We start from the raw sequence: 17,127 nt of genomic DNA, 5'->3' as shown, positions 1-17,127 counted from the left end.
AATAAAGTACAAAAAAAAACACAACACACAAGATAAAATAGTTTATTGCACAGCTCCGGGGGTCTTCTCGTCTTCTAGCTCTTTTGCTAGCGGAGAAGCCCGGCTTTCTTCCTCGCCGCCGGCCTCTTCTTCTGACTTCAGGGGTCTTGTCCCCCTCTTCGGTCTTCTGTCGTCGCCGCCGCCGCCGCCTTCCGTTCTTCTTCTTCTTCTCCTTCTTCTCCTGGAGATGTTGACTCGACGTTCTCTCCGGCCGCAATGCCAGGGACGCGCTGCGCGGCGACTTATATAGGGACAAGGGGTGGGGTCATCGGTTGATGTCACATAGGTTGATGTCACATGGTGACCCCGCCCCCTTACAATGTCACAGTCCCGGAGGATGCTGGGACTGTCGCCATGTGACATCAACCCATGTGACATCAACCCATGTGACATCAACCGATGACCTCGCCCCTTGTCCCTATATAAGTCGCAGCGCGTCCCTGGCATTGCGGCCGGAGAGAGCGTCGAGTCAACATCTCCAGGAGAAGAAGGAGAAGAAGAAGAAGAACGGAAGGCAGGGGCGACGACAGAAGACCGGGCCACCGCCTGTAAAAGAGCTATAAAAAGATGCGGTGGCCCGGCAGAAGAACCGAAGAGGGGGACAAGACCCCCGAAGTTGGAAGAAGAGGCCACGGCGAGGAAGAAAGCCGGGCTTCTCCGCTAGCAAAAGAGCCAGAAGAAGATAGCGGAGGAGTCCGGCGAGAAGACCCCCGAAGACGGAAGACCCCCGGAGCTATTTTATCTTGTGTGTTGTGTTTTTTTTTTGTACTTTATTTTACAGGTGAATGGGTAGGGGTACCCCATACTCATTTACATAGGGTGGGGGGCCGGTATCCGGGGGCCCCCTTATTAAAGGGGGCTCCCAGATTCCGATAAGCCCCCCCGCCCGCAGACCCCGACAACCAACGGCCAGGGTTGTCGGGAAGAGGCCCTTGTCCTCATCAACATGGGGACAAGGTGCTTTGGGGTGGGGGGGGCGTGTGGCCTCCCCTTCCCCAAGGCACCCCCCATGTTGAGGGCACGCGGCCTGGTACGGCTCGGAGGGGGGGGGCGCTCGTTCCGCCCCCCCTTTCCTCGACGGCCGGGTAGCGTGCTCGAACAAGGGTCTGATGTGGACCTGGGGGGGACCCCATGCCGTTTTTTTTCGGCGTTGGGGTTCCACTTTAAGTCCATACCATGTGGCGGGCCTGCGACGTCTCCTTAGGGGGCCCCGCCTACCTGGAGACGCGCTCGAAATGAGCGGACTTTCCTCCGCGTGTGTGGGCGAGTCCGTTCATTTCAAAAGTAGGGCGGATAGACTTAGTACGCCGTATTAGTCCGCTGAAAAAGTGCCGTGTGTGGGCAAGTAGCTCGTTCGGAAAGTCCGACGGACAGTCTGGCGGGAAGTCCGCCAGACTAAGTCTGTCGGATAGTCCGCTACGTGTGTACGCGGCAAAAGAGTGACAAACGCAATTTAAAAAAAAGTATTATAACTAGTGTGATAGACCAGTGGCCCCCAAAAACTACAGATTGAAGCGGGGTGTTATATACCTTCTTCCACATACATACTGCACTTCTCTTTCCTCACAGGGTCATTTAAAAAATGACAGGCAGAGGAAGAGGCAGGCCCTTCCGCAGGGGTGGTAGAGGTAGGGCAGGAGCAACAGACTTGAGCCAAAGTGGCAAATTGCAGAAGGTGCGTGCGATTACGTCAAAGGACGCACCAGACTTGGTTGAGTGGCTCACTCAGCCTTACTCTTCTGCACCCCCTTATCCTCTCGATCTGCACCCTCTTCACTCTCTGCTGTGTGCACCCCCAAAGACAGTGCTCTCTATCTCGATGCTGGTGTCAGTGCTCTCTATCACGGTGCTGGTGTCAGTGCTTTCTATCACGGTGCTGGTGTCAGTGCTCTCTATCATGGTGCTGGTGTCAGTGCTCTCTATTTCAGTGCTGGTGTCAGTGCTCTCAATCATGGTGCTGGTGTCAGTGCTCTCTATCATGGTGCTGGTGTCAGTGCTCTCTATCATGGTGCTGGTGTCAGTGCTCTCTATCACGGTGCTGGTGTGGTGTTAGTGCTCTCTATCTCAGTGCTGGTTTCAGTGCTCTCTATCTCGGTGCTGGTGTCAGTGCTCTCTATCTCGGTGCTGGTGTCAGTGCTCTCTATCACGGTGCTGGTGTCAGTGCTCTCTATCACGGTGCTGGTGTCAGTGCTCAATCTCTATCTCGGTGCTGGTTTCAGACAGTGAGGGCGATAGCAGTCGGAGAAGCCAATCAGCAGGCAGTGCCAGCACCATGGCTGAGGATCAGCACTGGACTGGCACCTCCGGACCACCGCAGTGGAGCCCTGCATAGGTGGGGGTAAGGGCCGGGCAGAGGGAGGGGCTCAAGCACAGGTTGGCACACTGGGACACTGGCACAGGACTGCGCTGCCCTGACTGTGGCACTGATCATCTCCTGCATCCCCTTCATAGCCTGGCCTGACCTTGCCTCTCCTCCATGGCCTTCATGCACTCCTGAATTGTCAAAATTTCACAGATAAAAAAAGAATGCTTGTCGTTGTCGATCCCAGATTCACCTAATACTTTTGTTATGTCAGTGTCCATGTTGTGGGACTATGTGTGCATGGCTAGTAAGTATTTTGTGGCTGAATTTTATGACCTGTGGGTTTTTAAGGTTCGCCTGCCATGAAAGTCAATGGGGGTCTGCCGCGAACTTTGCGGTTCGCAAACTTTTGGCTGCGTTCGCGGTTCGCGTTCGCGAAACGTCCCGTTGGAAGTTCGTCCATCACTAAATTAAATTCAAAATACTAACAACTACTTACAAAGCCATCCACAACTCTACCACAACTATATCACTTGACCTAGTCTCAAAATACCAACCTTTTCATTCTTCTCAAGACCTTCTGCTCTCTAGCTCCCTTTTCCCCTCCTCCAATGCTGGCCTCCAGAACTTTTCTAGAGCCTCTCCAATGCTATGGGACTCCTTACCCCAATCTGTCCAATTATCTCCTACTCTATTACCTTTTAAACGATCCCTGAAAACCCTCCTCTTCAGAGAAGCCTATCCTACCCACACCTTACAACTGAATTTTAATTTTCTCCATCTGATCATCCACCACAGTTATTACCTTTTCTTCTACTTGACCCTCCCCTCTAGATTGTAAGCTCTAATGAGCAGGGCCCTCTGATCCCTCCTGTATTGACTTGTATTGTGACTGTACTGTCTTTATCCATGTTGTAAAGCGCTGCACAAACTATTGGTGCTATATAACTCCTGTATTATAATAATAATAATAATAATAATGTCTATAAAATATGTTTTTATACCAAGAAAAGTAAATGAATCTGTCTCAATCTAATTCTCTGTTATCCCTCCAGCACCCAGAATGGGAGAGTAATCACGAGGTGGTAATCAGCCACTGCTGCATTCCCATGTGCTAACAAGGGACATATTGCCAAAAGGAGAGGGCAAAGTGAGGAGAGTTGATGGTACAGTGGTATGGTGCTGCTGCTCCTTTAGGCCTCATGCACAGTGGACGTTATAAAAATGCCAGTAGCGTTGGTGCTTTAGAAAGCTGTAGCTGTAGAATGAGTTTTGCAACGTTTTTGCAGTAGCCATTTTGAGCATCGTTTAGCTTTTTTTTTTTAACAAAATTATACTCCACAAAAGCTTATGACTAAAAAACGCTGATAAACGCCAAATAGCTGTGTTTTTTCAGCGTCTTTTATGAGAGTTAGAGCACTTTTACAGCTGAAAAACACCTCTTGAAACCCTCTAGTTCTGGGGGGGGGGGGGGGGAGGGGAGGGGTTTCCAGACAGAAAACGCCCATGCCAAAAAAACACTGATAACACCCTATGTGTGCATGGACACTTAGGATAAAATGCTGGGGAGTTTACTGGCTGCAGAAAAAAATAACTGAAGCCAAAAGTAGCAGCTGCAAAATATGTCCAGTATGCATGAGGCCTTATTGTTCAATCAGCAGGCGGGGGGGGATTAATGTGGTCTTTAAAGATTACGTTTATCAGCACAAGGGATGGAACTTACATTGAATGAGAAGTGTCCCTTGCACTGGCTCTGTTTTATTGAAATGTTCAGTCCTTTGTCCCCCCCTACCCCCCATGCAGCTGCAATCTTTTGGTGCTGCCATAGTTAATATAAGCTGCTGAATCAGTCACAAGCACTCATAAAAAGAGATGATTGTACCCACCCTTCCTTTCTTTCTCTGTCCACAAATGCCATGCTGTTGCTTCTCGCAAAGAAAACCATTCTAAGAATGGAGGAGACTGACCTTTCAGTCATCTGTCTGTCCTCCATTCTAACAAGGATTGTGGTGTCCCTCCTGGCTTTTTTAGCAGAAGTGTATGAACCACAAAAATGGCTGGGAATAATAACAAGAACTTTGCACATAGGACACAGGGGGTCCCCTACTTTCAAACATTCGACTTACAAACGACTCCTACTTACAAATGGAGGGAGATAACAAGAAGTAAGAGGAAATCTACCTCTAGGAAGGGACATTCTCTCCTGTAAGAGTTAATATGGGAAAAAGGTGTCTCCGCTGATGCTTTATCACCCATCCTTGTTTCCCTAACAGCCCAAAATGTTCAAAATCCAATTCTCATTGGGACAGAAAGTGAGGTGAAATCTTCTGTACAGGGGCACAGACAGCTAAACAAATGTTACAGGGGTGATAACCCTTCCCTATGTTATCCAAAAAGCTTAAAAATTTATTTTTTGGCTGCAGCTACACTAAAAAATATGTACACGTTCCGACTTACAAACAGATTAAACTTAAGAACAAACCTACAGTCTCTATTTTGTTTGTAACCCGGGGACCCCCTGTAGTTCCCATATGTGTATATCAATTTTGTATTTAAAGTAGAACTAAAGGGAAAACTTTTTTTTTTTTTTGGAATAAATCAAAGGAGGGTTATAACCCCTATTAGATGTCACATGTCACATACTTTACATTTGTTTGCTAAATTGAGTACTTCAATTCCTCAATCATTTACCTAGTGTATAAGCTTACTTAATGTGATTCACAATATTGCTCAATTCTAGTCACTTAGCTTCATTTTCCAGCAGTTGTGGAAAGTCAAATTTCATTAAATGAGAGGACAACACCCACTTTCCACGTCTTTTTTTTTTTTCTATGACTGGTACTGAAAAAGATGCAATATTTCCAGCACTATATAAACGTAGAATTTCTCTCCCCAACCAAATTTCCTGAACATCTCCCCTTCAAGGTGAGTGATAGAAATGTATCTGTAATTTTTAACAAATCTATAGGTCATACGGGACAAGTGTATAATGTATTTACCTTAAAAAAAGCGGCATATCAGTACAAAATCATACTTACATACCAATTATCTGGCTATAACGAATTAAGGACAAAGGATGAGCATGAGTATTTTAGTATGTTAAAAATAACTGTCTTACATTGGAGTCAATAGGACATTAAGTATCAATATATTTGTGACAAATTGAGAATATTATTTTTATTACTTTTGATTAATTATTTCAAAATTAATTATTATTTTATCTGCCATACAGGTATAATTCCCAAGAGACTTTTACCCTGGACTCGAAGATGCTTAGCCCTCAGCTTTTCCTCTGTTTTACAATCTCCTTCTCTGTGGTATCTGCTCAAAGTAAGATTTCATTTATTTGCCAAGTTCAGGACTGCAGTAATCAATAATCAACATTGTATGGATGTATTTATTTATTTTTTACCTACGTAGTGAAAAATATAATAAATATAACATTGACTACACTGTGGAGACCTTTGAGAAAAGAGTTATTAGTATGTAACGCTAGCCATAGAATACAAATGGATTCATTTAAATACCTTGCTTATTGTTATAGTTATAGTTATAGTATCTATAGGTAAACTATTACTATGTTTGGATATCAGTATCTTTAAAGGCTAAAATGTTTGTTATAATGTTATAACTGACTTGGTAAAAAGTAAAACATTGCTGTGTTGTAAATGTAGAAAACGTGTTCACTATTAGGCTATTCGTTAAAAACAAACTCTAGGGGGTTTATTTACAAAAGGAAAATAGCAAAGTGCAGTTGCACTCTGTGAGAGTAGTTGCTCCAGAGCTTAGTTAATGAGGAAAAGCTCTGCTAAATTCCATCATCCAATCATATGCAAGCAAAAAGTTTTTTTTAAATGTACCTTGCACGTGATTGGGTATGCTTTGCACAGTGAAGCTACCTCATTTACTAGTCTCTGCAGCAACTGTACTTTCAGAGTGCAATTGCACTTTGTAAAGTGCAACGTCTATTTGCCTTTAGTAAATCAATGCCTAAATATATCCTATGCCAAAGGGATAAACGAGAACTATCCCTGGAATTCATAAAGACAAATTTTGTGAAAGCGCCTCTCATATATTCTAAAAGTGGTGAGGAATCTGCCAAATTCATATACCTGTCTAGAACTTGTACTTGAATTCAGCTCATGCTGCGCCACTTTTAGAGAGACGCGTTCGCAGAATCTGTCTGAGACAGTTTTTCTCTCTGTATATCAAAAGAGATTTGGATCTTAATTAGCTCCACTTTTACAAATGGCGCATTCAATGCGTCACAATGTAAAAGTGGCAAATTTTAGAACTACCTAGATTTGGTGCACGAGCCGCAGTAGCTTTATTGAATTCCCCCCTCCAATGTTTTCTTAAAACCCTTTAATGAGGTTAAAGGGAAACTGGTATTTCTTATGTGTTATTAACCTGTTTAGATATTTAGATATCCTTAACCCCCTCCCCTTTAAATAGAGATGAAGAAAGGACTTCCCTTGTTTGTGGCCCCAATCTGAACATCAGCCTAGGGTGCTAATGTTGCTCCTCCATAGATACAGTACAATAAGTGAGTGTTGCCACCTTAGTACAGTAAGTGTGTTACTGACAGACTGAAAAATATGGATTGGTCAATTGTAATATATTACTTTACTGTATTTTTGTTTAGGGTTTAGATATGCTTAAATTATATGTGCAATTGTAAAAGTCTATATTTCACTAGAGCCCATTTATTCCCGTGTTTCAAATGTGTATATTATATAACATATTCAGCTTTAGGGTATTCAGCCTGAGCTACATATATCATATAAGTACAAACAAACGGTGGCTGCACATTTTGGTAAAAAAAAAAAAAAAAGAAATAATTGTAGCACATAAGTTGTGCCAGTTCAATAAGCTATACTTAGCAAATGCATAAAAAATGCATAACTTTTCACTTGTAAGGTCAGTAAGAACTAATAACTGAACCAATTGTGTGCTGGTGGTAAAGGTAAGTGCAAGCATATGTCATTAGTATTCATTAGGCATGCAGGCATGTGGCAGTTTTACTAGCAGATTATACATTTGAATGTTTGTTCTTATAAATATAGAGTATGTCAGTTTCTTATCCACACATGGACATGTCTTTTAAAGCATCCTGCTACAAAGAAATATGAGATACCTGAGATGGAAGCAGCCGTTTTCTGCATCCAATGACATACAACTTAACCGTGGTAATAAATACTGAAATTATTCAGGTTTACTGTGTTACTTGGAAATAGTGGGCAACCCAATAGTAGGAATGAGCCAAACCTCCCTGGGTTCAATTTGAGTGGTATTTGCAAACTTAAAAGAAGTTCAATTGCCAAATCCCATTGAAATCAATGGAAAAAAATCTGTCAAGTGCCCATTTTCTGGGTAAATAGGTAAAAAAATAGCATTGGGTTGGGCATTGCACTGGGGGACATGTAACAAAGACGAAAATAAATAAATACAATTCTATTCAGTCAGGAGCAGTGATTTTTTTTAAATGCTTAAAGTGAAGGGGAGCGTGTCTGTAATGTACAGAATGTGCTGCAGCAGCACTGACATTTACCAAGGAAAAAAAGTGTTTAAAATTATTGCAGGCAAATAACATTTCATTGACAGTTTCTTTCTTATAAAAAAAAAAAAACAGCACACAGATCCCTCCAGGGGTCTGCTATGTATTTTGGGGAATCTTCAGGGGTTCATTTATTTTTTAAAGGAATCTGGAAATGAATGGCATTTGCCAGCAATTTAAACTGTATAATATTTTCATTTTGAGTCTAAACTGCCATGCTTCTGAAAAGCAATCTTTGTTTATGGTATATTGCTTTTCAGAGACATTTTATAGGCATAGTGAGGTAAAACTGCCTGTTTTAATCCAGTAATCTGCATTGCATGTGGTGGAGGGGCATTTGAAGAATGTCTCCATTCCTATGGGTTGCATTTGCGGCTGTACTACCCACCGAATGTGACAGGGTGATAGTTTTTGCCATTGGAGCGAAACAAAGCATCACAGCCATGACATGTTGACACCCCATCCACCACCTTTGCAGTTTAATGGGGGATGCTAAAAAGGCATCACAGCCACACATTTTGAACAGACCCCCGCAACCACAAGCTCAAATGAACCCTAAGGAACCTTTCACATGGATGTTCCAATTGGGTCCGCCTTTCCGTTTTTTAGATGGCCCTGATTGGAACCTCCATTCTTCTATAAGGAGCGGCGGATGTCAGCAGATGCAGATCTGATCCAGTCTGCTAAAAACAGAAGGATGGATATCCGGTGGATCAGATCAGATGACAGTCAGATGGAGAAGAACAGGAGGTCCGTTTCAATTTGACCGCCCCATAGAGAACAGTGGGTTGTGTCCATGTCTGCTCTGCATCAGTGGAGTGAACGCGGACCTGTCATCTGCCTGCTCAGCAGGGATCAGTGGAGCCACCCCTGCTATGAGGGTGGATGCACTGCCAGCGTCCACGCCATGTGAAAGGGGCCTAAGACATAGATAGAAAAAAGAAACCTGACAAGGCTTTTAACTTTTTCCTAGTGCATCCAACATTTTTTTTAAAAAGGTTTGTCTTTAAGAAATATTTTAAACAGAGCCAGACAAATCAGAATTATATAACATTTACAGTAGGTGTCCTGTTCTTTCACCTAGGCCCATTTTTATACAGTACACAATACTTAGTGCCTATGAGGCAACTGCTATATTAGTGGGGACCAAGCTGTCACCAGGCAATTCTAAAAGCCCGGGAAGACCTTTTTGGGGGAAGGGACTTTTGGAAATCTTAAACCCACTGTGTCTTGTTGGAAATAAACGTATTCAGATGCTCATAACTATCGGTTAAGTGGTCCTTTTTTCCTACAAATCTTGGTTCCTATCTAAAGCACCTTCTCCTCAACTGTATACTGTAATATGATATTTATATAGATACCTGTTTGAACATTTCCACTTAGAAATACAGTAAATACAGTAAATGTAAAAGCTTTTTGGCTTTGTTGTACTTTGTCAAATAATATGTTACTTTCATGTCACTTGTTAATCTCTATAAAATGCCCTTAGCTTTAAAGAGGAAGTAAACCCTGATGGGTTTACTTCCTCTTTGTCTCCCTGCAAAGGTAAAGCATAATGGACTACTATGCATCGCATTGCATTATATGTCACTTACCTGACACAGGAGCCAGCGAAGTCACCGCTGTCCCCTGTAGTTCCGAGTGTCCATCTTCTTAGTGGGTCTCCCTGCTCCAGCGCTGTGATTCGCCGGAGCAGCGATGACATCACTCCCGCACAAGCGCACGGGAGCCGACACTCGCGGCATATCGCCGCGATCTGCGGCTTGCCCAGTGCGCCTGCGCATTCACCATAGGCAGTGTTGGCTGTCTTCAAGTAAATATCTCCTAAACTGTATAGGTTTAGGAGATATTTCTTGGACCTACAGGTAAGCCTTAATCTAGGCTTACCTGTAGGTCAAAGTGGTTTGTAAGGGTTTACAACCACTTTAAGGCTGGGTTCACACTGCTGCGGGGGGAGAACCGGATGTGATTCGCACAGCAAATCACATCCGATCTCCGTAGCGCTGCGAGTTCAGCCATACAGATAGTATGGCTGAACTCGCAGCGGTCCCGCAGCAAACTCGCACGGGACCCTTTTTTGGGTCCGCAACGGAATCGCATGGGGGTTCACACCATGCGATCCGATTCCTGTGCGAGTCGGCAGATCGCACTGCGATATGCCGACGGATCTGGGGGTGTCATTAACATAACATTGACACCCCCAGCCGTCCGCATAGGGCAGTGTGAACTGCCGGCGGGAGGTATGCGATGCGGGAAAACGCCGCGGATTCGCGGCGTTCCCGCATCGCAGCAATGTGAACCTAGCCTAAAGGGACTCTACCACTATTTTTACAAGCCCTAAAGGCTAATTCATACCACCTGTGTTTGGCTGCATTGGTCAGGACTGTTCCAATATATTGAGAAGGTAAATTTTCTTAAGGTCATTTTCTTAAGTGTCAATTACTTACTGTGTGAATAAAACAATGATGTAGGTAGCCTTTTACCACACTGCACAGGTTACGGCACACTGACGCATGTGGACGATATAAGAGATAAGTACTTAGAAAAAGCAAAATGCACTGCAGTGTTTATCAAAAATGAATGTCAGCACATATACACAGATGCTATGTGGTGTGAACAGTCCCTCAAGAAATTGTCCTCGCAAGGCAAATTATTACTTATCTTTCCACTGCCCCAGAACTCCACTGTGTGGAAAAAAGAAGCTTGGGAAAAGATCTCCAGCATCTGATACTCCTGCCTAGTCCCACACTGCACTGGTTTCTTCTGCTTGCCCCTATGCCACTTTTGTGTCCTGTCATTGGCATTTAACACTCCTGGAAGTGTCAAATGTAGAAAATCTTTCACCATACTTCTTTTCAACACAGCAGAGTTAGTGGTTTGGGCCAGGATACAGGTAGCTATTAATTCTATATATACAATATGTTGCACCAAACAGTTAAAATATTCTAATAGAAAGTAACATTTAAAGTGATCAAACATTGACAATTTCATATTTAACATAACACGTCGTGTGCAGCTACATGCTGACATCATTGCGCAAGAGGGAGGTCAACCTGAAAGTGAGCCTTTTGCCAGCTAAGACCTTATTTTCACTTCACTATTACTTTGTTTTTACCTCTAGGTGCATTTTAACCTTTTAATAAATGTAGTATATTGGATTTCACACTATGTGGAGCATCTGGTCTCCTGTTTTTTTTTTTGCAGCATATTGGATACTGTGGAAATGGATTAAGGATTGTCATGGGTTCCAAATGTTTGTAGCCTTTCCATGATCCTTTTGAGGGACACAACCAGTGGTGACATTGGGGAGTGCCGATAAAAAAAAAAAAAAAAAAAAAAATAAAAAAAATATTCGATGGACATCTTGATGATCAAAACATACAGGAATATGGGAATTATTAGCATAGACACACGCACACACCCACACCAGTTGAACTGGATTGACTTGTGCCTTTATTCAACCTTGCCAACTACTTAACTATGAAATTGGATGAATTACCTGTTACTACTTACTATTAAAATATTTTGACTATTTAGTTCAACACAGTGTATATATGGGATTTGGTCACTATAGCAAGTGTCTCATGAGACACAAGTGTGTTTTTTTTGGTTAACATTCATCAAGTGGCTAATCATTGTTTGCTTTACAGTCTTTTGAGACTTTAGAAAGAGTAATAGGGTTTCCTTAAAGCTTAACTTCAGTAAGCATTTTTTCTATTTGGATAGAGTGCAGAAAAGTTTCATTTTCCATCAAGTATTTATTTTTGTCCATGATGTCTGGGGAGATTTCCCATTACTCCCGGTCCTGACAGGAAGTTAGGGGAAATTTCCCCAACAGTGAAACAAAGGTCATTAAAAATATGACAGAGACAGATTCCTTACTTTATCCAAAATGCACTAAACATTTTGTCTGGAATCAGGCTTTGAAGTGTCAGTTCAGCTTTACAAAAAAGGCATTGAGAAAGTGGGTGGCCTCACAATATAATTTAAAATACATGGAAAATGTTAACATATGTACCATCATCCGAGTTGAATGGAATAAAGGTTTGGGAGTCTGGACCCCAACCAAGACCCACCAAGGGCAGAAAGGCAAGCGGACTATCTCGCTACAAATTATAAAAGTACAAAAAAAGTATATAGACAGACATAAAAAATGAACAATGATTTATTAGTACAAAAAACAACACAAAAATAATTTCTTCAAAATACAGATGGTGTGGTATTTCAACTAGTTTCAAGGTTTGACATCTTCATTAGGAAATACATCTGTAAAAGGAAATACATCTGTAAACGATATAAAGATTCCAGAACAATATAATAGAAATAATATTTGTTTTGAACAGTACAAATTGATATGGTGAGGGAAAAAAGGCAAAGGATCAAGGTATAAGGATGCTTACCCATAATCCAGCACAATTAGGGCATACGGGACACCCAGTCAAGCCTCCCACGGCGACTGAGGGAGAATGTTTTAACAGAACCAAATGGCTCATGTCTAGATGGAGTAATAAAGTAAATAAAATTTGCCAGGTAATGGTAGTGAATCAGTGCCAATAGAGAAGGCAAGACCCATAGTGATGAAAGTGGTGATCAGAATTAACGTGAGGTGTTAGGGGGCAAAATAAAAACCGAAAGATAGGTTGCAATTCAAATTGTGGTTCAGCTAGTAACCAGATGACACAAGGGAGGGGAGAGGGGAAGGAGAAGGGGGAAGGAGAAAGAAGAAGGAGAAGGGGGAAAGAGTGAGGGGAGGTGATGGGTGGGAAGACACGTGACTGCGGGGGTGGTGAATAAACACAACAGACAGAGAATGAGGAATTGTGCTAAAAAGCATGCTAGAAAGCATGCATTACAAGTGAAGCAGTGCCGCCAAAGGTGCAAAGGTGAACAGTATACTAACTCAAACCACATGCATAGGAGTAGAAACTAAAAAGGTACCACCCAATGTGTAGGTATCCAAAATTATAAATACCTAATTGGCAATAATGCTAGAGTATAGGACCTGGTGGAGAGAGTATCAATGGTATAAAAATGAATGGTTATAACCAATGGTAAAGTAAGCTTGTTAATTACTGCAAACAACAAAGGATGCATAGCTTCATTATGCATAAGGCAATGTAAATAAAGCCTGTGAAAATATAATAAAGTACTAGCATAAATGTGCAGCAATACAATCCAAACCGATCAGTTTACAGGGACAAGGCTATACAGAAGCCGTATAGTGAGTAGCATTCAGGGACTTACTGGCAGCAATAGATAAACAGGGGCCTCCTCCGGGTCACCACCAGCCTAGTGATAAGCAGGAGCTACCTGCTAATAAATATCTCCCAACCCTGTGACGCAATAACGGCGCTGACGCTTCTTGATGGAACATCTTGGCCCTTAAATGAATTTATCCTACAACAGTATTCATCCTTTCTAGAGTCAATACTTTTCTGGTTCAGATTCATCGACAATCTGTTTGTGGTCTGGACCAGCTCTTTGTCCTTACGAAATCAACTCATTGAGGCTATCAATCTTAACCCTAAACACACAGATCCCATTTCTGGATATACTGATTGTCAAAAACCCTGATAGGATGTTGAGAACCAATCTTTACCGTAAATTGACAGCAGGTGACACCCTGCTGCATGCTTCCAGTGCCCACCCCAAGCCCCTTGTCCACAATATCCCTTATGCGCAGTACTTGCGACTGCACCGGAACTGCACACGAGAGGAAGATTTTTACATACAGTCAGCTGCCTTACGTGAATGACTCCTTATGAGGGGCTATTTAAAGACCAATTTAAGAAGGGCCTTTAACAAAGGTTTAGGCCGCACAAGAACTTCTCTACTTTACCCCTCCCCATGTGCCCCTAGCACCAACACAGTAAAAATCATTACTCAATACTCAGCATATCATGATCAACTCAGAAATATATTATCTAAGTACTGGTGCCTCCTTACTTATTATCCCATCCTTAAACAGCATGTACACAGTACACCTGAACTAGTCTTTCATAGAGCCAAATCCCTTATGGACTGGTTAACTAGCAGTCATTATAGACCTGATACCAGTGACCCCCCTAATTGTAGGGGCACCTCTCCATGTGGGCAATGCTCTCTTTGCCTCTGGATACTTACAGGTACTTTCTTTAAGCTTCCCAATGGATATTTACTCCTTATACATCAGCCCATTGTGGCACAACTGGCATCATATACCTTATGCTCTGTATTTGCGGAGCAATTTTACATCAGCAAGACTGTCAGAGAATTCAGACAGAGAGTTGGAGATCATGTCTACCACTCAACTAATGGCAAACCTACTACTACTGGCCGACATATAGGCCTGTACCACAAATTTAATCCTCAAGCTGCCAAATTTCTGTCATTAGTAGTGGTACCTCCCGATGTTAGGGGAGGAGATCATGACAAAATGCTGTTACAAAGGGAAGCCCTTTGGATAGAAAGACTAAATGCCACTATGCCACCTGGCCTAAATGACGTTAACGCCTTAACTTTCTCCGAGACTGTGACATCATAAGGGGTGGGGGTCACCATGTGACATCACCCGGTGACCCTGCCCCATGACTATATAAGGTGTTGCACACCGTGTCCACAGCATTACAGCGGGAGAGAGCTTTGTGTCACCATCGGAAGAACAGAAGAAGAAGGAAGAAGAAGACGACGACGAAGGAGAAAGCCGGGCCACTTCTAGCAGAAGAGAGGCAAAAGAGCAGAAGATAGCAGAGGAGCCCGAGAGAAGAATCGGGGGGGGTGAAGAGGTCGGAGAGCGGACGAGGCGGAAGAAGACCCCAAAGTCAGAAGAAGACCCCCGGGGCTGCCTAATAAATTACTTTTAAAATCTGTCTAGTGTTTTTTTATTGACTTTCTTTCCCCCAGGTGAATGGGTAGGGGCTTGTCCCCACCCCCTTTCCTAACTGGCCGGGCTGCGTGCTCGGATAAGGGTCTGGTATGGATTTTGGGGGGACCCCCACATACCAGACCTAAAAGGGACATTGTCGCCTCTCTCTCGCACTCGTGTTTTTCCTATTGCAGTGAGCGCAAGATGTACAGTACCCTGCAGCCGAGAACCAGCGCAATAGGATCACTCTGGAAACATTCTCGCGGGCAGGTGCTGTAGCTGCTCATCTGTCGTATTCGGTCCGTCCATGGGAACATTTAAAACATGTTCTATTTCTAAACTCCGCCGGATTTTTGGCAAGCAAAGGTCTGATGGAGCCCACATACGATCGACCTTTGCTGTCAAAAAAGTCCGGTCGTGTGTACGTGGCATTAGTGTGCTATACTGTGCTATTTGCTTCAATTGTCAGTGTAGAATATTAGTTTAGTGTCAGTCTAGGGATAGAGTGAGTGTAGTGAGGAGGACCATCATTCAGCTTTGCATAGTGTGCAGCTAGAGTAGGGACAACTCAGAAAGTTTCACTGTACTGTAGTGAGACCATGTCAGTAATCTTGACATTAGTGTATAGCTAGAGTAGGGACAGTTCAGATAGCGTCAGTGTAGTTGAACACATCTATTTGATTGCGTTAATGCCAGTTTAACGCCATTTACTTCTCTGTGCGTTACTGCCAGTTTAACTCCATTTCGTTTTGTGTGTGTTACTGCCAGTTTAACGCCATATCGTTGTGTGTGCATTGCTGCCATTGTAACGGCATATAGTTTTGTGCACGTTACTGGCAGTTTAACGCCATATAGTTTTGTGAACGTTACTGCTAGTTTAACGCTATATAGTTTTGTGCGCTACTGCCAGTTTAATGGCATATATTTTTGTGTGCGTTACTGCCAGTTTAACGCCCTATCGTTTTGCATGCGTTACTGACAGTTTAAGGCCATATAGTTTTGTGTGTTACTGCCAGTTTAAAGCCATATAGTTCTGTGTGTGTTACTGCCAGTTTAACGCCATATAGTTTTGTGTGCATTACTGCCAGTTTAACACCATATAGTTCTGTCTGCGTTACTGCCAGTTTAACGCCATATAGTTTTGTGTGTTAAGGCCAGTTTAACATCATTTACTTCTGTGTGGGTTGCTGCCAGTTTAACGCCATATAGTTTTGTTCGTTACTGCCAGTTTAACATAATTTACTTCTGTGTGCACCACTGCCAGTTTAACGCAATATAGTTTAGCGTGCGTTACTGCCAGTTTAATGCCATATAGTTTTGCATGTGTTACTGCCAGTTTAACGCCATATCGTTTTGCATGCTTTACTGCCAGTTCTGTGCGTCACTGTACGTTTGGCGCATTATATTGCAGTATAATATAGTGTATCTGTGGAGTGTGTCTGTGTAGCTTGAGTACTCAAATTAAAGTGCATCTACGTACAGATTTCAACTTCTTCCTTACATTTGCTTAAAAGCACTGCCCCCTCCATCCCAATAATGTCTGGGAGGACAACAAGGAGAGGCAGACGTTCCCTTGGCACTGTAAGGGGGCCAGCAACAAATGTGTCCACAGGCAAAGGTGGACATTGTGGTCACTCCTCAGGCATCATTTCCTCTGTTTAGTGATTTTGCCCATGCTATCCAGCCACAGCATATAGAGGAGGTGGTGGACTGGCTTACTAAACCTTCCTCATCCTCCTCATCCTCTGTCATGCAAGCAGAGACATGTGTGCAGTCCCCTGCAGTTGCCAGAGTGGATAAACCTGCCTTCTTGTCCACATTTATTCCTGCCATAGCCCCAACATCAGCCATTGAAGAGTAAGCTAAGGTATTTGATCACAGCGTCAACCCTTTAATGATACTCAGCCATTACTGGATTCAGATGTTTGTTCTGAGGTTGAGGATGGCAGGAACATGAAGAGAGGGAGGGACACTGGTAGACAATTTGGCATTCATGTTCCCTTAGCCGCAGCGTATTGCCAAGTTGTCTCCAGTGGTAATGATGAAGATGGAGGAGATGGAGATGATGATGATGATGATGATGAGGTCACTGATGCGACTTGGGTGCCAGATAGAGCAAAGGAGGAAACTGAAGGTGAGGTGGCACAAACCCAAGGAGGCCGACTTTAAGAAAGTAGAGATCAGCCACCCTATTCCATCATATTCTGCAGCTGTTATCTCCCGGCCCACTCCACAAAGCTCAGCTGTCTGGGCCTTTTTTTAGCACATCTGCAGCAGACCGCACTGTTGCTATATGCAAACTGTGTCTTAGGTAGTGATGGCTGAACGGTTCGCCCGGCGGTTGTTTCGCGGCGAATTTCGGCTGTTCGCGATTCGCCCGATCGG

General features: G+C 43.3%; 1 protein-coding gene across 1 annotated transcript in view; it reads left to right on the top strand.

Moving 5' to 3' along the window:
* The first annotated feature begins 5,577 nt into the window (after positions 1 to 5,577).
* Positions 5,578 to 17,127, top strand: part of PRG4 (proteoglycan 4) — a 181,296-nt gene continuing 169,746 nt past the window's right edge. Inside the window, exon 1 of the mRNA XM_077452652.1 lies at positions 5,578 to 5,671. Coding sequence (XP_077308778.1) covers positions 5,611 to 5,671 — 61 coding nt within the window. The 5' untranslated portion in view covers positions 5,578 to 5,610. The remainder of the gene's footprint in view (positions 5,672 to 17,127) is intronic.

The sequence above is a fragment of the Lithobates pipiens genome, unplaced genomic scaffold (genome assembly GCF_037356315.1).
Source record: "Lithobates pipiens isolate NorthernLeopardFrog02 unplaced genomic scaffold, aLitPip1_a1.2 Scaffold_23, whole genome shotgun sequence".
In the NCBI taxonomy this organism is placed as follows: Eukaryota; Metazoa; Chordata; class Amphibia; order Anura; family Ranidae; genus Lithobates; species Lithobates pipiens.
The sequence above is the reverse complement of the archived record's forward strand: the minus strand, read 5'-3'. Positions and strand labels throughout refer to the sequence as shown.